Source organism: Pongo pygmaeus, chromosome 13, assembly GCF_028885625.2.
Source record: "Pongo pygmaeus isolate AG05252 chromosome 13, NHGRI_mPonPyg2-v2.0_pri, whole genome shotgun sequence".
Lineage (NCBI taxonomy): Eukaryota > Metazoa > Chordata > Mammalia > Primates > Hominidae > Pongo > Pongo pygmaeus.
Genome location: NC_072386.2, coordinates 102,605,805 through 102,625,044, shown reverse-complemented (window position 1 = coordinate 102,625,044; position 19,240 = coordinate 102,605,805). Strand labels below are relative to the sequence as shown.

At 42.4% G+C, this 19,240-nt stretch overlaps 1 protein-coding gene across 11 annotated transcripts in view; it reads left to right on the top strand.

Moving 5' to 3' along the window:
- SUSD1 (sushi domain containing 1) overlaps positions 1-19,240 on the top strand; it is a 141,064-nt gene that overhangs the window by 5,586 nt on the left and 116,238 nt on the right. For all 11 annotated transcript variants that reach the window (XM_063650289.1, XM_063650288.1, XM_054500515.2 and 8 more), the window contains exon 2: positions 12,342-12,455. In XM_063650289.1, the coding sequence (XP_063506359.1) occupies positions 12,342-12,455 (114 nt within the window). The remainder of the gene's footprint in view (positions 1-12,341; positions 12,456-19,240) is intronic.

Here is a 19,240-nt window from a genome sequence, read left to right as displayed (position 1 = left end):
GGATCACCTGAGGTCAGGAGTTTGAGACCAGCCTGACCAGCATGGAGAAACCCCATCTCTACTAAAAATGCAAAAATTAGCCGGGCATGGTGGCGCACACCTGTAATCCCAGCTACTCAGGAGGCTGAGACAGGAGAACAGCCTGGACCCGGGAGGTGGAGGTTGCAGTGAGCCGAGATCGTGCTATTGTACTCCAGCCTGGGCAACAAGAGTGAAACTCCATCTCAAAAAAAAAAGGTACACCCTTCTGGAGAATGAGTCAGGTGTGAGGTGTGAAAAGAACCAGTAGGGGTTAAGTGAGTGACTACCCGACATGAACCGTAGGGTGTAGCGTAAATGAATGGCACTCAGTGTGGGTTGGTTTCTGGTCCTGAGGCCAGATGTGGGGGCCCCAATGCTGGTTGATCTTGGTCACACCAGAAAGTGAACAGGATGGGGTCGTATGAGCCATTTTTTATGAGGAAAGGTTGAGAGTTCTTTTTTTGTTGTTTGTTTGTTTTTTGATTTTTTTTTTTTTTTGACTAGTCAAGTACAGTAGTGAGAAGGGGGAAAGAGTAGAATGAGAAGTTTGATCTGTAACTGACTGTCAACAATCAATTGAGATAACTCACTACCTTTGGACCAGCCCAAGTGAGAGTTCTTGATGGAGAATGTCAGTCCTAAATTTGGGTGTGGGAAATATATGACAGTTTGAATAGCCCTGCAAATATTACATTGCTGGAGAGAGTAGAGTGCTCTCTGTCTTGGAGGGATTTAAAAGCAGAGTCTATGTTTTCATTTCTGGATTTTTTTTCTTTTTGTTAGGGATGTTGGAAAGGAGAGAACATGAGATTTCTCAGATTCCTTCCACCTCTGGAATTTGGTGCAATCTCTTAAGAGCAATGCAATTTTATATAGTGTTAGAGACCACTTGGGAATGCTTTTTCTTCCTGAATTTTGGACCCCGTTGGCTTATTTCCTCCTGTTGTTTGATCTGTCTTTCCAAATTTCACAGACAGAATCTCAGGAAGGTTGTGCAGTGGATTTGTTTGGTCTGACTGTGAATGGTTGAGGGTTAGGTTAAAAGTGGATTTAAAATTTAAGCACTGCATTGGTGCTTTTTTGTTATTGTTGCTGTTGGGTTTTTAGAGATGGGGTCTAGATTTTTGGCCAGGCTAGTCATGAACTCCTGGGCTCAAGTGATCCTCCCATCTCAATCTCCCAAAGTGCTGGGATTACAGGTGTGAGCCATTGTGCTTGGCCTTCATTTGTGCTTTTAAACTGCCTTCTTCCCTTGACTGTGAACATCTCTTTACTGTACTATTAAAGTCCATCAGCTAATGTCTCAGAAGTACACTGAAGTTGTTGCTCGTGTATTGCAGTAAAGAGTGAGAGTGGTTCTCAGAGGCTGGCAGCCTGCCTCCCATCCTGAGTTGCAGCTTTACTTGGTTGCAGTGGAGAGGAAGGACAGGTGAGCAGGGCTGAAAAGGTGAGGAGCTGAACTTTCAACTTCTGAGTCAGCTGTTCCCCAGAAGGCTGGGAGGATGTGGCGAAGACAGGGAGTGATTATGTAAATTTGAATATTATGGTTTCTGGGATATCAGCCCATCAATGAGTAGACACCCGAATGCACAAAGATATTGCTCTTGATTTTTGCATCAGTGCATTTCTCCGTCACTCTTCCCATTGGTGTAATTGGGAGTTGGCTAGCTAACCATCAGTGTTAGTACCTTCTTTTATTCATTAACAAAGAGTTGTTGGTTATAACAATGTCTAACACATTTTAATTGCTTTTCATGTATTAACTCATTGATATGGTTTGGCTGTGTCCCTACCCAAATCTCAACTTGAATTGTAGCTCCCATAATTCCTATGTGTTGTAAGAGGGACCCAGTGAGAGATGATTCAGTCAGGGGGCGGTTTCCCCCATACTGTTCTCGTGGTAGTGAATAAGTCTCACGAGATCTGATGGTTTTATCTGGGTTTTCTCCTTTCACTTGTTCCTCATTCTCTCTTGCTGCTGCCGTGTAACACATGCCTTTTGCCTTCTGCCATGATTGTGAGGCTTCCCCAGCCACTTGGAACTGTGGGTCCATTAAACCTCGTTTTCTTTATAAATTACCCAGTCTCGGGTATGTTTTTGTCAGCAGCATGAAGACAGACTAATATACACTCATTTAATTTTTAATCCTCACAACAACCGTATAAAGTAGGTTTATTATTATTCTCATTTTACAGATTTACAGGAAACTGAGGCACAGAGATCACCAAGGATTACATAGCTAGTAAGTGGCACAGCTAGGATTGTAACTAACCCAAGTGCTTGTAACCACCATGCCAAATACCAGGCACTGCATCTTGCAGACCGTTTCTAACAATAGTAACAAAACCTGTGGAAATGGATATAAATATTCATGTCAATTGTCTCATATTTGCATATTGCTTTACACTTCATACAGCATTTATATTTCTCATTTAATCTTGACCACAACATCTTCATCTCATGGATTAAAATGAGAGACCTGGCTGGGCTCATGCCTGTGATCCCAGCACTTTGGGAGACTGTAGCAGGAGTATCGATTGAGCCCAGGAGTTCGAGACCAGTCTGGGCAACATAGGGAGATCCCGTGTCTACAAAATAATAATAATAAAAAATTAGCTGGGCGTGGTGGTGCACGCCTGTGGTCCCAGCTACTCGGGAGGCTGAGGTGGGAGACTCGCCTGAGCCTGGGAGGTCGAGGCTGCAGTGAACCATGATTGTGCCACTGCACTCCAGCCTGGGTGAAAGAGGGAGACAAAAAAAAAAAAATTGGACAACTGACAGTTTAACTTGCTAAAATCACATAACCAAGGATCAGGACTCCAACCCTGACTCTGATTGAGACACCAAAACCTGTCTCACCCTCATTGTTAGGTGTAGTTTTAGCTGGGGTAGTCACTGCAGAGCTGGGACGGGTAGTGAAGCTAGCTCAGCTGCCTTAGCCGGGGTATGTGGTAATAGTAACAAAGAACTCTTGTCAGGCTTTCTCTCCTTTTAGATTTTGGGTTCTTCAACTTTCCTGTTTCTCTGCCAGTAATTCTAGACGTCCCTCGGGGTCCCTCACCTCTGCAGTCCTTCCCTCGGTTACTACATGGCAACCACCTCTCTGCTTTCAGGCTCTGAGTATGCTGATGACAGAACTAAAGCCATCCTTGATGTGGGTACCGAGTGCCCCCGACACAGCTCTCCCTCAGATCCTAGCAAAGCCCTAGTGATCTTTCTCTGGCCTGGAGAATTCCTCTCCTTTGGGTTATTCTATTACATTTGTCCCACAGCTGTGCTATGCGGCAATCGAGACTTGGTGAAAGACTTCTTTCAGTATTGCCTTTTCTTTCCCCAGGATTCTGACTCCAGTCCCTGAGGTTGAGGTTGAGCTAGTCTGGCAGTGCTCCTCTCTGTGTGGTCCACCTGGGAGCAGTTTAGAAATGCAGATTCTCAGGCCCTGCCTCTCCTCTACTGAATCAGAATCTTTGGGGACACTGTGTTTTAACAGGATCTCCAGGAAGCATGACCAGCTGTCTTGTTTTGCACAGAATTGAGGGGTTTCCTGGGACACAGGACTTTTTGTATTAAAACTAGGACGAGTTAGTCACTCCGTCTCCAGGTGATTCTTAACTGAGCCTCAGGCTGTGGAACAGTGGACCCGTGTGGTCAGAGAGTTGTCCTGCAAAGTCCTGCAGAACAGGCTAATCATGGCTGAATAATGAGCACCCCTGCCTGTATTTCTTTGGAAACCACCTTCTCATCTGCAGATAGTCTGAGAAGCCTTGGTAGCCTGGAACCCATCTTAGGTTTTTTTGCTGGTGTGGGGAAAAAACATGTATTGAGCCAAATTCTACTGCATGCCAGCTACTGTCTTTAGGGTTATACTTATGCTAAATTATTTTTTCTTTCTTTCTTTCTTTCCTTCTTTCTTTCTTTCTTTCTTTCTTTCTTTCTTTTTCTTTCTTTCTTTCTTTCTTTCTTTTCTTTTTTTTCTTTCTTTCTTCCTTTCTCTTTCTTTTTTTTTCTTTCTTTCTTCCTTTCTCTTTCTTTCTTTCTCAGTCTTTCTCTCTTTGTTTTTCTCTCTCTCTTTCTTTCTTTTTGATGTGTGTATCTCATCTAAATAAATTACTCTTAATGGGTCATTAAAACAGGTAACCTAAGAATGAAGTGTGTGCCAGGTGTGATAGCTCACACTTGTAATCCCAGGACTTTGGGAGGCCGAGGTGGGTGGATTGCTTGAGGTCAGGAGTTCAAGAACAGCCGGGCCAACATGGTGAAAACTCATCTCTGCTAAAAATATAAAAATTAGCCGGGTGTGGTGGTGCACACCTGTGGTTCCAGCTACTGAGGAGGCTGAGACACGAGAACCGCTTCAGCCTGGAAGGCAAAGGTTAGGTTGCAGTGAGCTGTAATCGTGCCAATGCTCTCCAGCCTGGGGGACAGAGCGAGACCTTGTCTCAAAAAAAAAAAAAAAAAAAAAAGTGTCAAAGACCTAGTATTTGATAGCACAACACCACAACAGGGTTACTATAGTTAATAATAATTTAATTGTATATTTTAAAATAACTAAAAGACTATGACTATTGTTTGTAATACAGAGGATAAATACTGAAAGGGATGGATATCCCATATTACAATACATGATTACTACACATTGCATGCCTGTATCAAAGCATCTCAGGTACCCCATAAATATAAACACCTATGTACTCACAAAAGTTAAAGTTAAAAATAAAAAAGAAGGAAATGTCAGAACTTTAAGGAGGAAGGACTTTCGGGGGCTCTTTATCCTCTGCTACTCAAAATGTGATCCACCTGTGAGCTTCTTAGAACTCCAAAATATAGGGCTCCTCCCCAGACCAACTGAATTGGAGCCTGCAGTGTGAAAAGGTTAAGATCTCCAGGTATTTTTTTGTTTGTTTGTTTGTTTGTTTGTTTGTTTTGACACTGAGTTTTGCTCTGTCGCCCAGGCTGGAGTGCAGTGGTACGATCTCGGCTCACTGCAACCTCCGCCTCCCGGCTTCAAGCAATTCTCCCGAGTAACTGGGAGTCTCAGCCTCCCGAGTAACTGGGACTACAGGCACCGGCCACCACACCCGGCTAATTTTTTGTATTTTTAGTAGAGACAGGATTTCACCGTGTTAGCCAGGATGATCTCAATCTCTTGACCTCATGATCCGCCTGCCTCAGCCTCCCAAAGTGCTGGGATTACAGGCATGAGTTACTGTGCCTGGCCCAGGTGTTTTTTTGTTTGTATTTTTCTTTTTTAGTATGTATGTATTTTTTTTACCTTTATGGGTACATAGTAGGTGTGTATATTTATGGGATATATGACTTTTCTTTTTTTTTTTTTTTAGAAACAAGATCTCACTCTTTTCTAGGCTGGAGTGCAGTGGCATGATCATAGCTTACGTAACTTTGCACTCCTGAGCTCAAGCAACCCTCCCGCCTCAGCCTCCCCAGGTGATTTGAATGCACTTTTAAAATTCGAGAAGCCCAAAGTCCTTGTTTTAAAGATGAAAAAACTGAGATCCAGAAAGATTAAGTGGTGTGCTCCAGGTCACACAGTGAATTCGACTCAGCTAGATTTAGGATCCAGCTCTAACTAGCTTTCAAGTCCAGTGCTTCCCCCTGTACCTGGCTGCCTTCCTCTAAGGCCATGTGTTTGTCTGGGGCTATTTATTAAATAAACTTAATTCAGTTTCTTTTAAAACATTTTCTATTCTATCCTTCACTAATTCAGACTGGACTTCCTTTAATTTATCTGAGTGAGTCCCACCTCTTTGCTTCTTAATATTTTTTATGTTTATTAGATTTACTGAATAGTTACATGAAATAGCCATTTTCCAGCTGATATTAAGTTTTTTTGTTTGCTTGTTTTTTTGAGACAGAGTCTTGATCTGTTGCCCAGGCTGGAGTGCAGTGGCACAGTCTTGGCGCACTGTAACCTCTGCCTTCCGGGTTCAAGTGATCCTCTTGCCTCAGCCACCTGAGTACCTGGGATTACAGGTGTCCGCCACCATGCCTGGCTAATTTTTTTGTATTTTTAGTAGAGACGGGGTTTCACCATGTTGGCCAGGCTGGTCTCAAACTCCTGGCCTCAAGTGATCTGTCCTCCTTGGCCTCCCAAAGTGTTGGGATTACAGGCGTGAGCCACCGCGCCCGGCTGACTTTTCGCAAATGGATCTATATAAATTCCGCATCTTTATAATGACAAGTTTTTTAAATTTTATTTTTAACATTTTTAAAGAGACAGTCTAGCTCTGTTGCCCAGTCTGGAGTGCAGTGGCTCAATCAAAGCTCACTGCAGCCTTGATCTCCTGAGCTCAAAAGATCCTCCCACATCGGCTTCACAAGTAGCTGGGATTACAGGTATGCACCACCATGCCCAGCTAATTAAATTTTTTTTTTTTTTTTTGGTAGAGATGGGGTCTTGCTATGTTGATCAGGCTGGCACTTTGGGAGGCTGAGGTAGGAGGATTACATGAGGCCAGGAGCTTGAAATCAGCCTGGGCAACACAGTGGGATCCTGTCTCTAAAAAAATAAATAAAAAAAATGAAAAATTAGCCAGGTGTGGTGGGATGTGCTTGTTGTCCTAACTACTCTGGAGGCTGAGGAAGGAGGATAGCTTGAGCACAGGAGGTCGAGGCTGCAGTGAGCGGTCGTCATACCATTGCACTCCAGCCTGGGTGACAGAGGCGACAGAGTGAGACCTTGTCTCAACAAACAAACAAACAAACCAAAATGATGAGATTACAGGTGTGAGCCACTGCACCTTGCCCTAGACAAGTATTTTATATAAGAAAAAAATTTTAAAAATTTGCATTTGTTAACCTTAAATAATGAGATTCAGAATGTATGATTACATACAGAGTTCATTCAAGCATAAAACTTGAGGGTGGCCACTGGGAAACACTGACTTCAAATGAATAGAGTGTTCATTCAAAAATGGGGAAGTTACAGTTTCATTTATGTAGAAATTGTAGCAGAATTACATTTTCCATACAAGACCAGTGCATATGCCACAGTGATTTGGTTGGTTACAGATTGCTACACTCCAAGGAAAATTACTTTATTACTCCATGAGGAGAGATAGCGATCTAAGAGGGTCTTATCTCTGGTGCCATTTGGGCTTAATTATTTACAGGGGGAAGAAAAGGCAGAAGTTACAGCTGTATACTTTGTGACTCAAACTGCATAGCCACATTCCTGTCAAGGCTTGGTATAATTTAAAGTTCCAACAGCTTTAAGTTTGAATTACTTAATTTCTTATATTTCATTGTTTCAATAGAATCATATTTATGTCTATTATTGTACCACACACATTTATGTGTGATTTCAGTGTCTACTTAAAGTTTTTAGCCTTTGAACAGCATGTTTATGTTGTCTGTTCACCGGGGAAGTAGCTTATAATGGGCTTCTTTGGTTTTCAGTGAAAAATTCTTACAGGCTTCCTTAGCTTGGGTTACTTTAGTTACTTGTTCTCTAAAGCTATGTACCTGCTATCTACCATCTCTCAATGGCATTATGAGAAATTTGGGATCCAGACACAAAATGATTTCCCTATAGAAATTTGAGTTTCCCTCCCCTTTTTTGCCATCAAGGCTTTAATTATATTAGCCCCCAAGTGAAAACAAACCAAATGTTTATCATCAGATTGTGTACCATATATTATCAGATTATCATCAGATGCAAATTGTGCATCATATATTCTGCATCTTGCATTAGGCAGTTGTTTCATGGTTGTCTACATTTGTTAAAACCCACTGAAACTGCACACTTAAACATGGGGGCGTTTTATTGTATGCATATTATATCTCAATAAAGTTGATTTTTAAAGTAAAAAATGTAATTTTCAATATTTTCTTAGTATTTTGGTAAAGTAGACATAAGGAAAAATTTTACCATTTTAGCTATTTTGAAGTGTGCAATTGAGAGGCAAGTTGTATATTGTTGTGCAACCATCACTACCATCCATCTTCAGAACTTTTTCATCATTCCAAACTGAAACACTAACCAAGATTTAGGGTATTTAATAAGATTGCATTCTTTTTTTTGATGGAGTCTTGCTCTGTCACGCAGGCTGGAGTGCAGTGGCACAATCTCAGCTCACTGCAACCTCTGCCTCCCAGGTTCAAGCGATTCTCCTGTTTCAGCCTCCTGAGTAGTTAGGATTACAGGCACACGCCACTGATCCTGGCTAATTTTTGTATTTTAGTAAAGACGGGGTTTCACCATGTTGACCAGGCTGGTCTCAAACTCCTGACCTCAGGTGATCTGCCCACCTTGACCTCCTGAAGTGCTGGGATTACAGACATGAGCCACCGTGCCTGGCCAAGATTGCGTTCTATCTACAAATTAAATTGGGGAGAATGTTCATATATTCATCATTGTAGGGTTGATCACAAATGGGTTTTTGAACTTGACCCAGGATCCATTATTTAGAAAGTATTTCCAAGATTTTGGTTGCATGTCATTATGATTTTTTTTTTTTTTTTTTTTTTGAGACAAAGTCTTACTTTGTCACCCAGGCTGGAGTGCAGTGGTGCTATCTTGGCTCACTGCAACCTCTGCCTCCAGGGTTCAAGTGATTCCCCTGCTTTAGCCTCCCGAGTAGCTGGGACTACAGGTGTGTGCCACCACGCCTGGCTAATGTTTTTGTATTTTTGGTAGAGATGGGGTTACGCCATGTTGGCCAGGCTGGTCTCAAACTCCTGACCTTGGCCTGCCTCGGCCTCCCAAAGTGCTGGGATTTATAGGCATAAGCCACAATGCCTGGCCCTGCATGTCATTATGAATTGACAATGTACTGATCATACGGTTTAAAATGTTTTGTGCTAAAATGTTAATGTGTTAAGATGGTTAAATGTATTTACCCGTATGATGGACTTTTAGGCATGGGGACTCATCCTCACTTCAGTTTGGTGTGTTGTCCTTCTAATCTGGAGCCTTCAGGTTCATTTTCTCCCAGTTGTAAAGTTCTGTTTTGTGCAGCATCAGTGAAGGAATCTGGGCATTTAACTATTCCTTGCAGGTATTTTCAACCAGTTCCTTGAACTTTCATTCCTATTCCTTATGTCTGTCTTCTGAAATTTGCAGAGACTCTGCTTCCTGGGCCTTGCTAGGATTGGCTTTTAGTTCTTCCTCTCTGCTAAGGCAATTACCATGCATCCATCTCTTTTTCTTTTTTAACAGAGATGAGGTCTCATCATGTTGCCCAGGATTAGTCTTGAACTTCTGGGATTAAGGCCTCCCAAAGTGCTGAGATTACAGGCATGAGCCACTGTACCTAGCCCATCCATCTCTTTCTCATCTACTTTATTTTTATTTTTTGAGGTGGAGTCTCACTCTCTTGCCCAGGCTGGAGTGCAGTGGCATGATCTCAGCTCACTGCAACCTCAACCTTCCAGGTTCAAGTGATTCTTTTGCCTCAGCCTCCCAAGTAGCTGGGACGACAGGTGCCCACCACTGCGCCTGGCTAATTTTTGTATTTTTAGTAGAGATGGGGTTTCACAACATTGGCCAGGCTGGTCTTGAACTCCTGACCTCAAGTGATCCACTCGCCTTGGCTTCCCAAAGTGCTGAGATTACAGGCATGAGCCACTCCGCCTGGCCTCATTCTCATTTTCTGAAATACTGTTAGCATCTTTTGTCTGCTATCATCTTCTCTCCCAGGGTTTATACCTTCCTAGTCTTTTATGTAATTTTCCCCCCAGTGCATCCCCCAGTGCATTTGATAATATTTTCTAATTCTTTAACATCTTTAAAATTGTATTTACTAATCCCTAAATCCCCATTTTCTTTTTTCCTTTTTTCAGGCTTCCTGTATTAAAATTCTAGTGCTATTTTTTTTTTTTTAATTTTTCTTGGCTGCCTGCTTTTCTCTCTCTTTTTTAGGCATCAAACCAACTGAGACTGGGAGATTTCCAAACACGCTAACCATGCTGCTGTTTTGTGTGTTCTTTTTTAAAATAAGAGATAACTCAAAAATGAGAAAAACCACTAATTATCACTAGGTAATACCAAATTAACCATGGAATATTTATTCTATCTCAGATCATAAAGGAAAATGCAACAAATTTGAAAAAAGTAAAAATTTTAAAGGCCACATTGAAGTATAAAAGTATACTCTTAAGGTATAAAAACACATAAGACTTACATTTTCTAGAGTAAATATGTTTTTATACCTAGTGTTAAACATTTCAATTTTGATATTCCCTTTGTCCTAAGTATTATTTAGGAGAATAGTCTGTGGTTTGCAAGTATGTTTCTTTTGGGGATGCCAGTCTTATGTTTTGTTTGATAGTTTTATTACATTATTATGTGGTCAGATAATTCAGCCTTTAACATTTTTACTTGTTTGGAATTTGTTGCATTTGTCTTTATGGTCTGAGATACAATAAGTTTTGTATATATTCCATGGTTAATTTGGCATTACTTAGTGATGATTAGCGGTTTGTCTTATTTTTGTGTGTTTTTTTTTTTTTTTTTTTTTAAAAACACGCAGAACAGCAGCATGGTTAGAGTGTTTAGAAATCCCTAGTCTCAGTTGGTTTCATGCCTGGAGCAGCCTAAGGGCTAGGCTGTCTTACCCGGGTAATAACGGAGCCAAAACTAAAATGAAATTCAATGCTAGAAAGATTCTCTTTACTAGGTCGCTCCTGAAATTACAGAGGCACTGAGAGTGAAACACAATATACTACATAGCCTTGGGTAGAAATTCTTGTTTGATCTTGGGCCATATATCACCATCTGGTAGATTTGGATGTTTTAGAAGTTTTAGCCTCAAACAATTCTGCTGTTTATTTCAATAATTGGGATCTGGTCATCCTACTGGGACTTGGCTGTTATATCACTGTCATCTTAAACACATTCATTTTTTTCTTTGAAAAAAAAAAAATGAGTAGAGTAATAGGCAGCTGTGTTCCTCTTCACTCCATTTGCTTTTTGAGTTGCAGCAAGTAGGATTTCAGATTTCTCTATCCAGGCAGTCAATAAAAATATATTGAGTGTCTGCACTGTGCCATCATAACATATGGGCAAATGACATCATCCCTATCCTTGAGCGGCTCATTCATAATACTGAGCTTGGAAGACAAAGCTAGAACCAAATATAATGGAACCAAATATAATGGAACTGAGCTTGGAAAGACAAAGCTAGAACCAAATATAATGACACATTAACATGATAGGGGAATGTGCCAGTGTTAGGGGAGCACAGAGGAAGATGCATTTAATTTTCCTTAAGAATGGAGGAATGGACCGGGCGCATTGTCTCACACCTATAATCCCAGCTCCTGGGGAGGCTGAAGCCAGTGGATCCCTCGAGCTCAGGGGTTTGAGACCAGCCTTGACAACATAGGGAGACCCCATCTCTACAGAAAATACAAAAATTAGATGGGTGTGGTGGCGTGTGCCTGTAGTCCCAGCTACTTAGGAGGTTGAGGTGGGGAGAATTGCATGAGCCCAGGAGGTCAAGGCTGCAGTGAGCCGAGATCATGCCACTGTGCTTCAACCTGGGCAACAGTGTCAGACTCTACCTCAAAAAAAGAAAAAAATGGAGTAGTGGGGAAGACCTCAGAGGGAATGTGACATTAAGCTGGGTCTTAAAATATGAATAGGTGCTAGCTAGGTAGAGAAGAAGGCATAGGCATTTTAGGTATAGAGAGTATTGTGATTGTGACATGCAAGTAGGATAGTAGATATTCTGTTAGGGAAAGAGTAGTTAGCCTCTGACATCCGGCAAGTGCCATGTGTGATTGGGGCTTGGAAACAATGAGGCTGGAGGAGTATGTCTGGAGTGAGATCACTAAGAGCATTGACTGTGTCCTAGCATGGTGGCTCACGCCTGTAATCCCAGTACTTTAAAAGGCCAAGGTGGGTGGATTGCTAGAGCCCAGGATTTCAAGATCAGCCTGGGCAACATGGCAAAACCCTGTGTCTACAGAAAAAAAAAAATTAGCCAGGTGTGGTGATGTGTGCCTATAGTCCCAGCTACTTGGGAGGCTGAGGTGGGAGGTTCACCTTCTCCCAGGAGGTTGAGGCTGCAGCAAGCTGTGATTGTACCACTGCACTCCAGCCTGGGCGACAGAGCAAGACCATGTCTCAAAAAAAAAAAAAAAAAAAAAAAAAAGACATTGATTGCCACACAGAGGAAGAGATTTGCACTTTATTCTGTGGGAAATAAACAGCCACTGAAAGTTTTTAAGGATGAGACTAGGTGTGTCCTGTGTTATTTTGGTCTTCAAATTTTGGTTCTCCATTGTAAATGTCCACTAACTACATGTGTCTCATCTTGCATTTTTCTTTTTCTGAAACATACAATTTATGATTCAGGTTTAGATGTCTGTGCCACTTGCCATGAACATGCCACATGCCAGCAAAGACAGGGGAAGAAGATCTGTATTTGCAACTATGGATTTGTAGGGAACGGGAGGACTCAGTGTGTTGGTAAGTTCTGAACTCTGGGTTAAGTTGAAAAGCGGAATCAAGAAACAAGATTCTCTTGTATTAAAGAGTTGATGTCCTTGGTGAAAAACATTGTTATTTTGTTCACATGTTTTTATTATGAGAAGTTTTGTCAATTATAATAAGTCTTTGTTTTAGTGTTTGGATACATTCTTTCTCTAGTGTTTCCAAGATAGTATTCCTCATGTTAGAGGTCACTGAACTTGAATCTCTGGAAACTCGGGGACCTAACACAAATTTGACATCTGTTTTAAGTCTTAAGTTTAACTTCACAACTCAAGTGAATATTGCATTCCTTAATTTCTCTGGTTATTTTGATATAAAACTATTTATATTAGTACTATGAGGAAAAACAAAAAAATTTGCCATTGGACTTTTTGGTTAATTGGTAAAATACTGTTGCTTTGGGTCTTATGTCTGTCAGAATTCATCCTCCACATTTTTGGTAGTTGTGATACTTTTAGGGACTTAGATGACTTAAAGGAATTCAAAGCCCTTTAGGTTAGAAGCATCTGAAATTATTTTTTGCCTCATGATATCCACCATGCCATGACAGTCAGACAATATCCAGGTTCAAGCTCAATTCAGAGAGAGGGAGACTTTCACAACAATTTTACAATAGTAAATGTTGCAATAATCTTCCAATTTCCTCCTAGCAACCTTGTTATATGCATTAAAAATATTGATGGTTTTACCTTACAGTTGTGGATAGATGGTATATATAGCCTTGTTGTGATATCTTTGTGTGCTTTTTTTTTCTCCCAAAAGAAAAATAACAGCCAGGCACTGAGGCTCGATCTTGTAATCCCAGCTATTCTGAAGGTTGAGGTGGGAGGATCACTTGAGGCCAGGAGTTTGAGACCAGCCTGGGCAGCATAGTGAGACCCCCATCTCTAAAAAAAGTTTTTTTAAATTAGCCACATGTGGTGGCACATGCCTGTACTCCCAGGTATTTGGGAGGCTGAAGCAGGAGGATGGCTTGAGCCCAGGAGTTTGAAGCTTCAGTGAGTTTTTTTTTTTTTTTTTTTGAGGTGGACTCTCACTCTGTCGCCCAGGCTGGAGTGCAGTGCTGCGATCTTGGCTCACTGCAACCTCCGCCTCCGAGGTTCAAGTGATTCTCCTGCTTCAGCCTCCTGAGTAGCTGGGATTACAGGCATGTGCCACCACGCCTAGCTAATTTTTGTATTTTTAGTAGAGACTGGGTTTCACCATGTTGGTCAGGCTGGTCCCGAACTCCTGACCTTGTGATCTACCCGCCTTGGCCTCCCAAAGCGCTGGGATTACAGGTGTCAGCCACTGTGCCCGGCCAGTGAGTTATTTTTTATCTTTATTTTATTTTTAGAGACAAGGGCTTTCTGTTTCCCAGGCTGGAGTGCAGTGGCATGATCATAGCTCACTGCAACCTTGCCGCCACACCCAGCTAAGCTAGTGTTTTTCTTTCTTCTTCTCTTCCTTCTCTCTCTCTCTTTTTCTTTCTTTTTTTCTTTCTTTCTTTCTTTCTTTCTTTCTTTCTTTCTTTCTTTCTTTCTTTCTTTCTTTTTCTTTCTTTCTTTCTTTCCTTTCTTTCTTTCTTTCTTTCTTTCTTTCTTTCTTTCTTTCTTTCTTTCTTTCTTTCTTTCTTTCTTTCTTTCTTTCTCTCTCCTTTCCTTCTTTTCCTTCCTTCCATCCTTCCTCCTCCTCCTTCTTCTTCCTCCTTCTCCTCTTCTTTCTTTTCTCCTTCTGCCTCTCTCCTTCTCCTTCTTCCTCTTCCTCTTATTCTTCTTCCTCTTCTTCTTCCTTCTCTTCTTCCTTTTCTTCTTCCCCTTCTTCATTTTTAGTAGATACAGGGTCTCACTACATTGCCCGGGGTGGTCTTGAGCTCCTGGGCTCAAGTGATCCTCCTGCCTCAGCTTCCTAAAGTGCTGGGATTATAGGTATGAGCCACTGCACCTGGCCACCACTGCACTCCAGTCTGGGCAACAGAGCAAGATCCCATCTCTTAAAAATAAAAAAAAGAAACTAAAAACAAAACAAAACAAAAACCCCAACTGAGTCTTGTCTTCAAAAAGTCAACTTTCACTTTGCAGACACAAGCTTTTACAGTCACCTACCATTGCCCATTCTGCAGTCTGGAGTGGAGCCTTCTTTGACTCTTGTTTTTTAGGTTTCTACCCATGAGAAGTTTGGCTACCCTGCAGTCTGAGGCTCCAGGGGGAATTTCTCCTAATGCTTCTTACCCTCCCATTCCTCACCCGCACTTGCTAGCAGTGAGATAGAAATGAAGTTGAGAAGAATGGATAAATTTTTCTGTTCCCTTCCCAAAGGAATTCCTCCTCCCACGGATGCTAGCTTGCCCTTTGACTTTTTTTTTTTTTTTTGATGGTGTCTCCCTTTGTCACCCAGGCTGAAGTGCGGTGGCGCGATCTTGGCTCACTGCAACCTCTGCCTCCTGGGTTCAAGTGATTCTCCTGCCTCAGCCTCCCGAGTAGCTAGGATTACAGGTGGGCACCACCACGCCCGGCTAATTTTTGTGTTTTTAGTAGAGATGAGGTTTCACCATGTTGGCCAGGCTGGTCTTGAACTCCTGACCTCAGGTGATCTGCCCACCTCAGCCTCCCAAAGTGCTGGGATTACAGGCGTGAGACACTGCGTGAGCCACTGCACCTGGCCCTGCCCTTTGATTTTTGAACAAAGAAACTCCTCTTAATGGGAAGAAGGGGCTTTATTAATTTATGTGGTACTGCTCCCAGGCACTAGGCACTGTGCATCCCGATGCTTGGCCTTCTGTGACTTTGTCTTACATAGATTGCAGTCAAGGTTATACATGTGCCAGAGGTGCTATAACATGGTATTAAGCCTAGGGTCTTGAGAATTCTAGACTCCTCTACAAACCGAAATGTCCCTTCCAGTGAGGTCCACAGAGGAGGCCTGTCTCAAAAACAACAGCAAAGGACAGGAATATTCCATTTTATGGACAGCTGGACTTGTTTCTAAAACCACTGGATAGTGTTCTGTAACTAGGATGGACACTTGGCCTAACTATGGCTTGAGAGTCTGCTCTGTCTCTCTAGACTCTTATGCAGATCTCCCCAAAGATAGTTTTTTTTGTTTGTTTTTCTTTCAGACGGGGTCTCACTCTATTGTCCAGGCTGGAGTGTAGTGGTGTGACCATGGCTCACTGCAGCCTCGACCTCCCAGGCTCAAGTGATCTTCCTGCCTCAGCTCCTGAGTATCTGGGACTACAGGCACACACCACCATGCCCAGCTAATTTTTCTCTATTTTTTTTTTTTTTTTTTGTGGAGATGGGGTTTTGCCACGTGGCCCAGGCTGGTCTTGAACTACTGGGCTCAAGTGATCTGCCTGCCTTGGCCTCCCAAAGTGCTGGGATTACAGGTGTGAGCTACTGCACCTGGCCCCACTGATAGTTTTAATATGGTGAATCATGTTCCAAAGCCAATTAAATTTTACAAAGGTAATACAGTCATGTGCCATGTAACGATGTTTTGGTTAATGATAGACCGAATATACAACAGTGGGCCCATAAGATTATATAATGGAGCTGAAAAATTCCTGTCACCTAGAGATGTCGTAGCTGTCATAATGTTATAACACAATGCATTATGTGTTTGTAGTGATGCTGGTATAAGCAAACCTACTGTGCTGCCAGTTGTATAAAAGTATAGCACACACAATAATGTATAGTATATAGGCCAGGCATGGTGGCTCATGCCTGTAATCCCAGCACTTTGGGAGGCCAAGGCAGGAGGATCACCTGAGGCCAGGAGTTCAAGACCAGGCTGTCCAACATGGTGAAACCCCATCTCTACTAAAAATACAAAAATTAGCCAGGCATGGTGGCAGGCGCCTGTAATCTCAGCTACTCAGGAGGCTGAGACAAGAGAATTGCTTGAACTCAGGAGGCAGAGGTTGCAGTGAGCCAAGATCACTCCATTGCACTTCAGCCTGGGTGACAAGAGCAAAACTCTGTCTCAAAAAAAAAAAAAAAAAAAATAGAAGTATAGTACATAATACTTGAAAATGATAATAAATGATTATATTACTGGATTATGTATTTACTATGCTATATGTTTTATCATTATTTTAGAGTGTACTCCTTCTACTTATTAAAAAAAAGTTAACTACTAAACAGCCTTAGGCAGGTCCTTCAGGATGTATTGCAGAAGAAAGCATTGTTATCATAGGAGATGACAGCTCCATGTATGCTCTTGCCCTTGACAACCTTCCAGTGGGACAAGATGTGGAAGTGGAAGACAGTGATAACATGATCCTGACCCTGTGTAGGCCTAAGCTATTGCCTAAGCTATTGTGTGTGTGTGTGTGTGTGTTTGGGTCTTAGAATTTTTTTTTTTTTTTTTTAGCCAGGGTCTCACTTTGCCATCTGTGTTGGAGTGCAGTGGTGTGATCTCGGCCCACTGCAGCCTCAGCCTCCTGGGCTCAAGTGATCCTTCCACCTTGGCTTCCCAAGTAGCTGAGGCTACAGAGGCACACCACCACATCAGGCTAATTTTTTTTATTTTTTTCAGAGACGAGGTCTCATTATGTTGCCCAGGCTCTTCTTGAACTCCTGGGCTCAAGTGATCCTCTTGCCTTGGCCTCCCAAAGTGCTGAGATTACAGATGCAAGTCACAGTGCCTGGCCTGTGTCTGAGTTTTTAATAAGAAAGTTTAAAAAGTAAAAGCATTTTTTTTTTAAATTAAAAAATTAGCCAAGTGTGGTGGCATGTACCTGTGGTACTAGCTATTCAGGAAGTTGGGGCAGGAGGATCCCTTGAGCCAAGGAGGTTGAGGCTGCAGTGAGCTATGATCACACCACTGCATTCCAGCCTTGGTTATGAAGCAAGACCCTGTTTACAAAAAAAAAAAAAAAAAAAAAAAAAAGATTAAAAAAAATAGAAGAAAAAAGCTAATAAAAGGCTGGATGTGGTGGCTTATGCCTGTAATCTAATCCCAGCACTTTGGGAGGGGGAGGCACAAGGAATCCTTGAGGCCAGGAGTTCGAGATGAGTCTGAGCAACATATTGAGACCCCCCCCATCTGTACCAAAAAAAAAAAAATTATCTGGGCACAGTAGCAGGCACCTGTGGTCCTAGCTACTCAGGGAGGTTGGGGTGGGAGAATCACTTGAGTTTAGGAGGTTGAGGTTGCGGTGAGCTATGATCACACCACTGCAATCCAGTCTGGGTGACAGAGCAAGACCCTGTCTCCAGCAAAAAAAAAAAAAAAAAAAAAAAAGAAAACCATATAGAATTTCATATAAAGAAACAAAAAGAAAATATTTTTTGTACAGCTGTAGAATGCGTTTGTATTTTAAGTTAAGCATTATTACAAAAAGAGTCAAAAAGTTAAAAAAATTGAAAAGTTTAAGTAAAAAAGCTACAGTTAGCTAAAGTTAATTTACTATTGAAGAAAGATCCCTTTTTTTTTTTTTTTTTGAGACAGAGTCTTACTCTTGTTACCCAGGCTGGAGTGCAATGGTGCAATCTCAGCTCACCGCAACCTCCGCCTCCTGGGTTCAAATGATTCCCCTGCCTCAGCCTCCCAAGTAGCTGGGATTACAAGGCGTGCGCCACCACAACTGGCTAATTTTTGTATTTTTTGTTTTTGAGATGGAGTTTCGCTCTTGTTGCCCAGGCTGGAGTGCAATGGCGCGATCTCGGCTCACTGCAACCTCTGCCTCCCAGGTTCAAGCAATTCTTCTGCCTCAGCCTCCCAAGTAGCTGAGATTACAGGCATGCACCACTGTGCCCGGCTAATTTTGTATTTTTAGTAGAGACGGGGTTTCTCCATGTTGAGGCTGGTCTCAAACTCCTGACCTCAGGTGATCCGCCCGCCTCAGCCTCCCAAAATGCTGGGATTACAGGCGTTGAGCCACCACGCCTGGCCTAATTTTTGTATTTTTAGTAGAGACGGGGTTTTACCATGTCTTCAGGATGGTCTTGAACTCCTGACCTCAGGTGATCTGCCTGCCTTGGCCTCCCAAAGTGCTGGGAGCCAGATGTGAGCCACTGTGCCCAGCCAAGAAAGATACATTTTTTTTTTGAGATGGAATTTCACTCTTGTTGCCCAGCTGGAGTGCAATGGCATGATCTCTGCTCACTGCAACCTCCACCTCCCAAGTTCAAGCAATTCTCCTGCCTCAGCCTCCTGAGTAGCTGGGATTACAGGTGCCCACCACCATGCCCAGCTAATTTTTGTATTTTTAGTAGAGATGGGGTTTCACCATGTTGACCAGGTTGGTCTTGAACTCCTGACCTCAGGCGATCCACCTGCCTCAGCCTCCCAAAGTGCTGGGGATTGCAGGTGTGAACCAACACGCCTGGCCAAGAAAGATGCTTTTATAAATTTAGTGTAGCCTATGTGTACAGTGTTTAGAAAGTTTACAGTAAGGCTGGATGTGGTGGCTCACACCTGTAGTCCCCTTGGGAGCACTTTGGGAGGCCAAGGTGGGAGGATCCCTTAAGGCCAGGAGTTTGAGACTAGCCTGGGCAACATAGTGAGAGCTGATCTCCACAATTAGAAACTAGAAATTAACTGGGCACAATGGCTTGTGCCTGTAGTGCTAGCTGCTCCTAGCCCCAGGAGGCTGAGGCAAGAGGATTGCTTGAGCCCAGGAGTTCAAGGCTGCAGCGAGCTATGATCGTGCCAGTGCACTTTAGCCTGGGTGACAGAGGGAGACCCTGTCTCTATATAAAAATAAAAGTCGATAGTCATGTATCATAATGTTCTAAGCCTCCATATTCACTCACTGACTTACCTAGAGCAGCTTC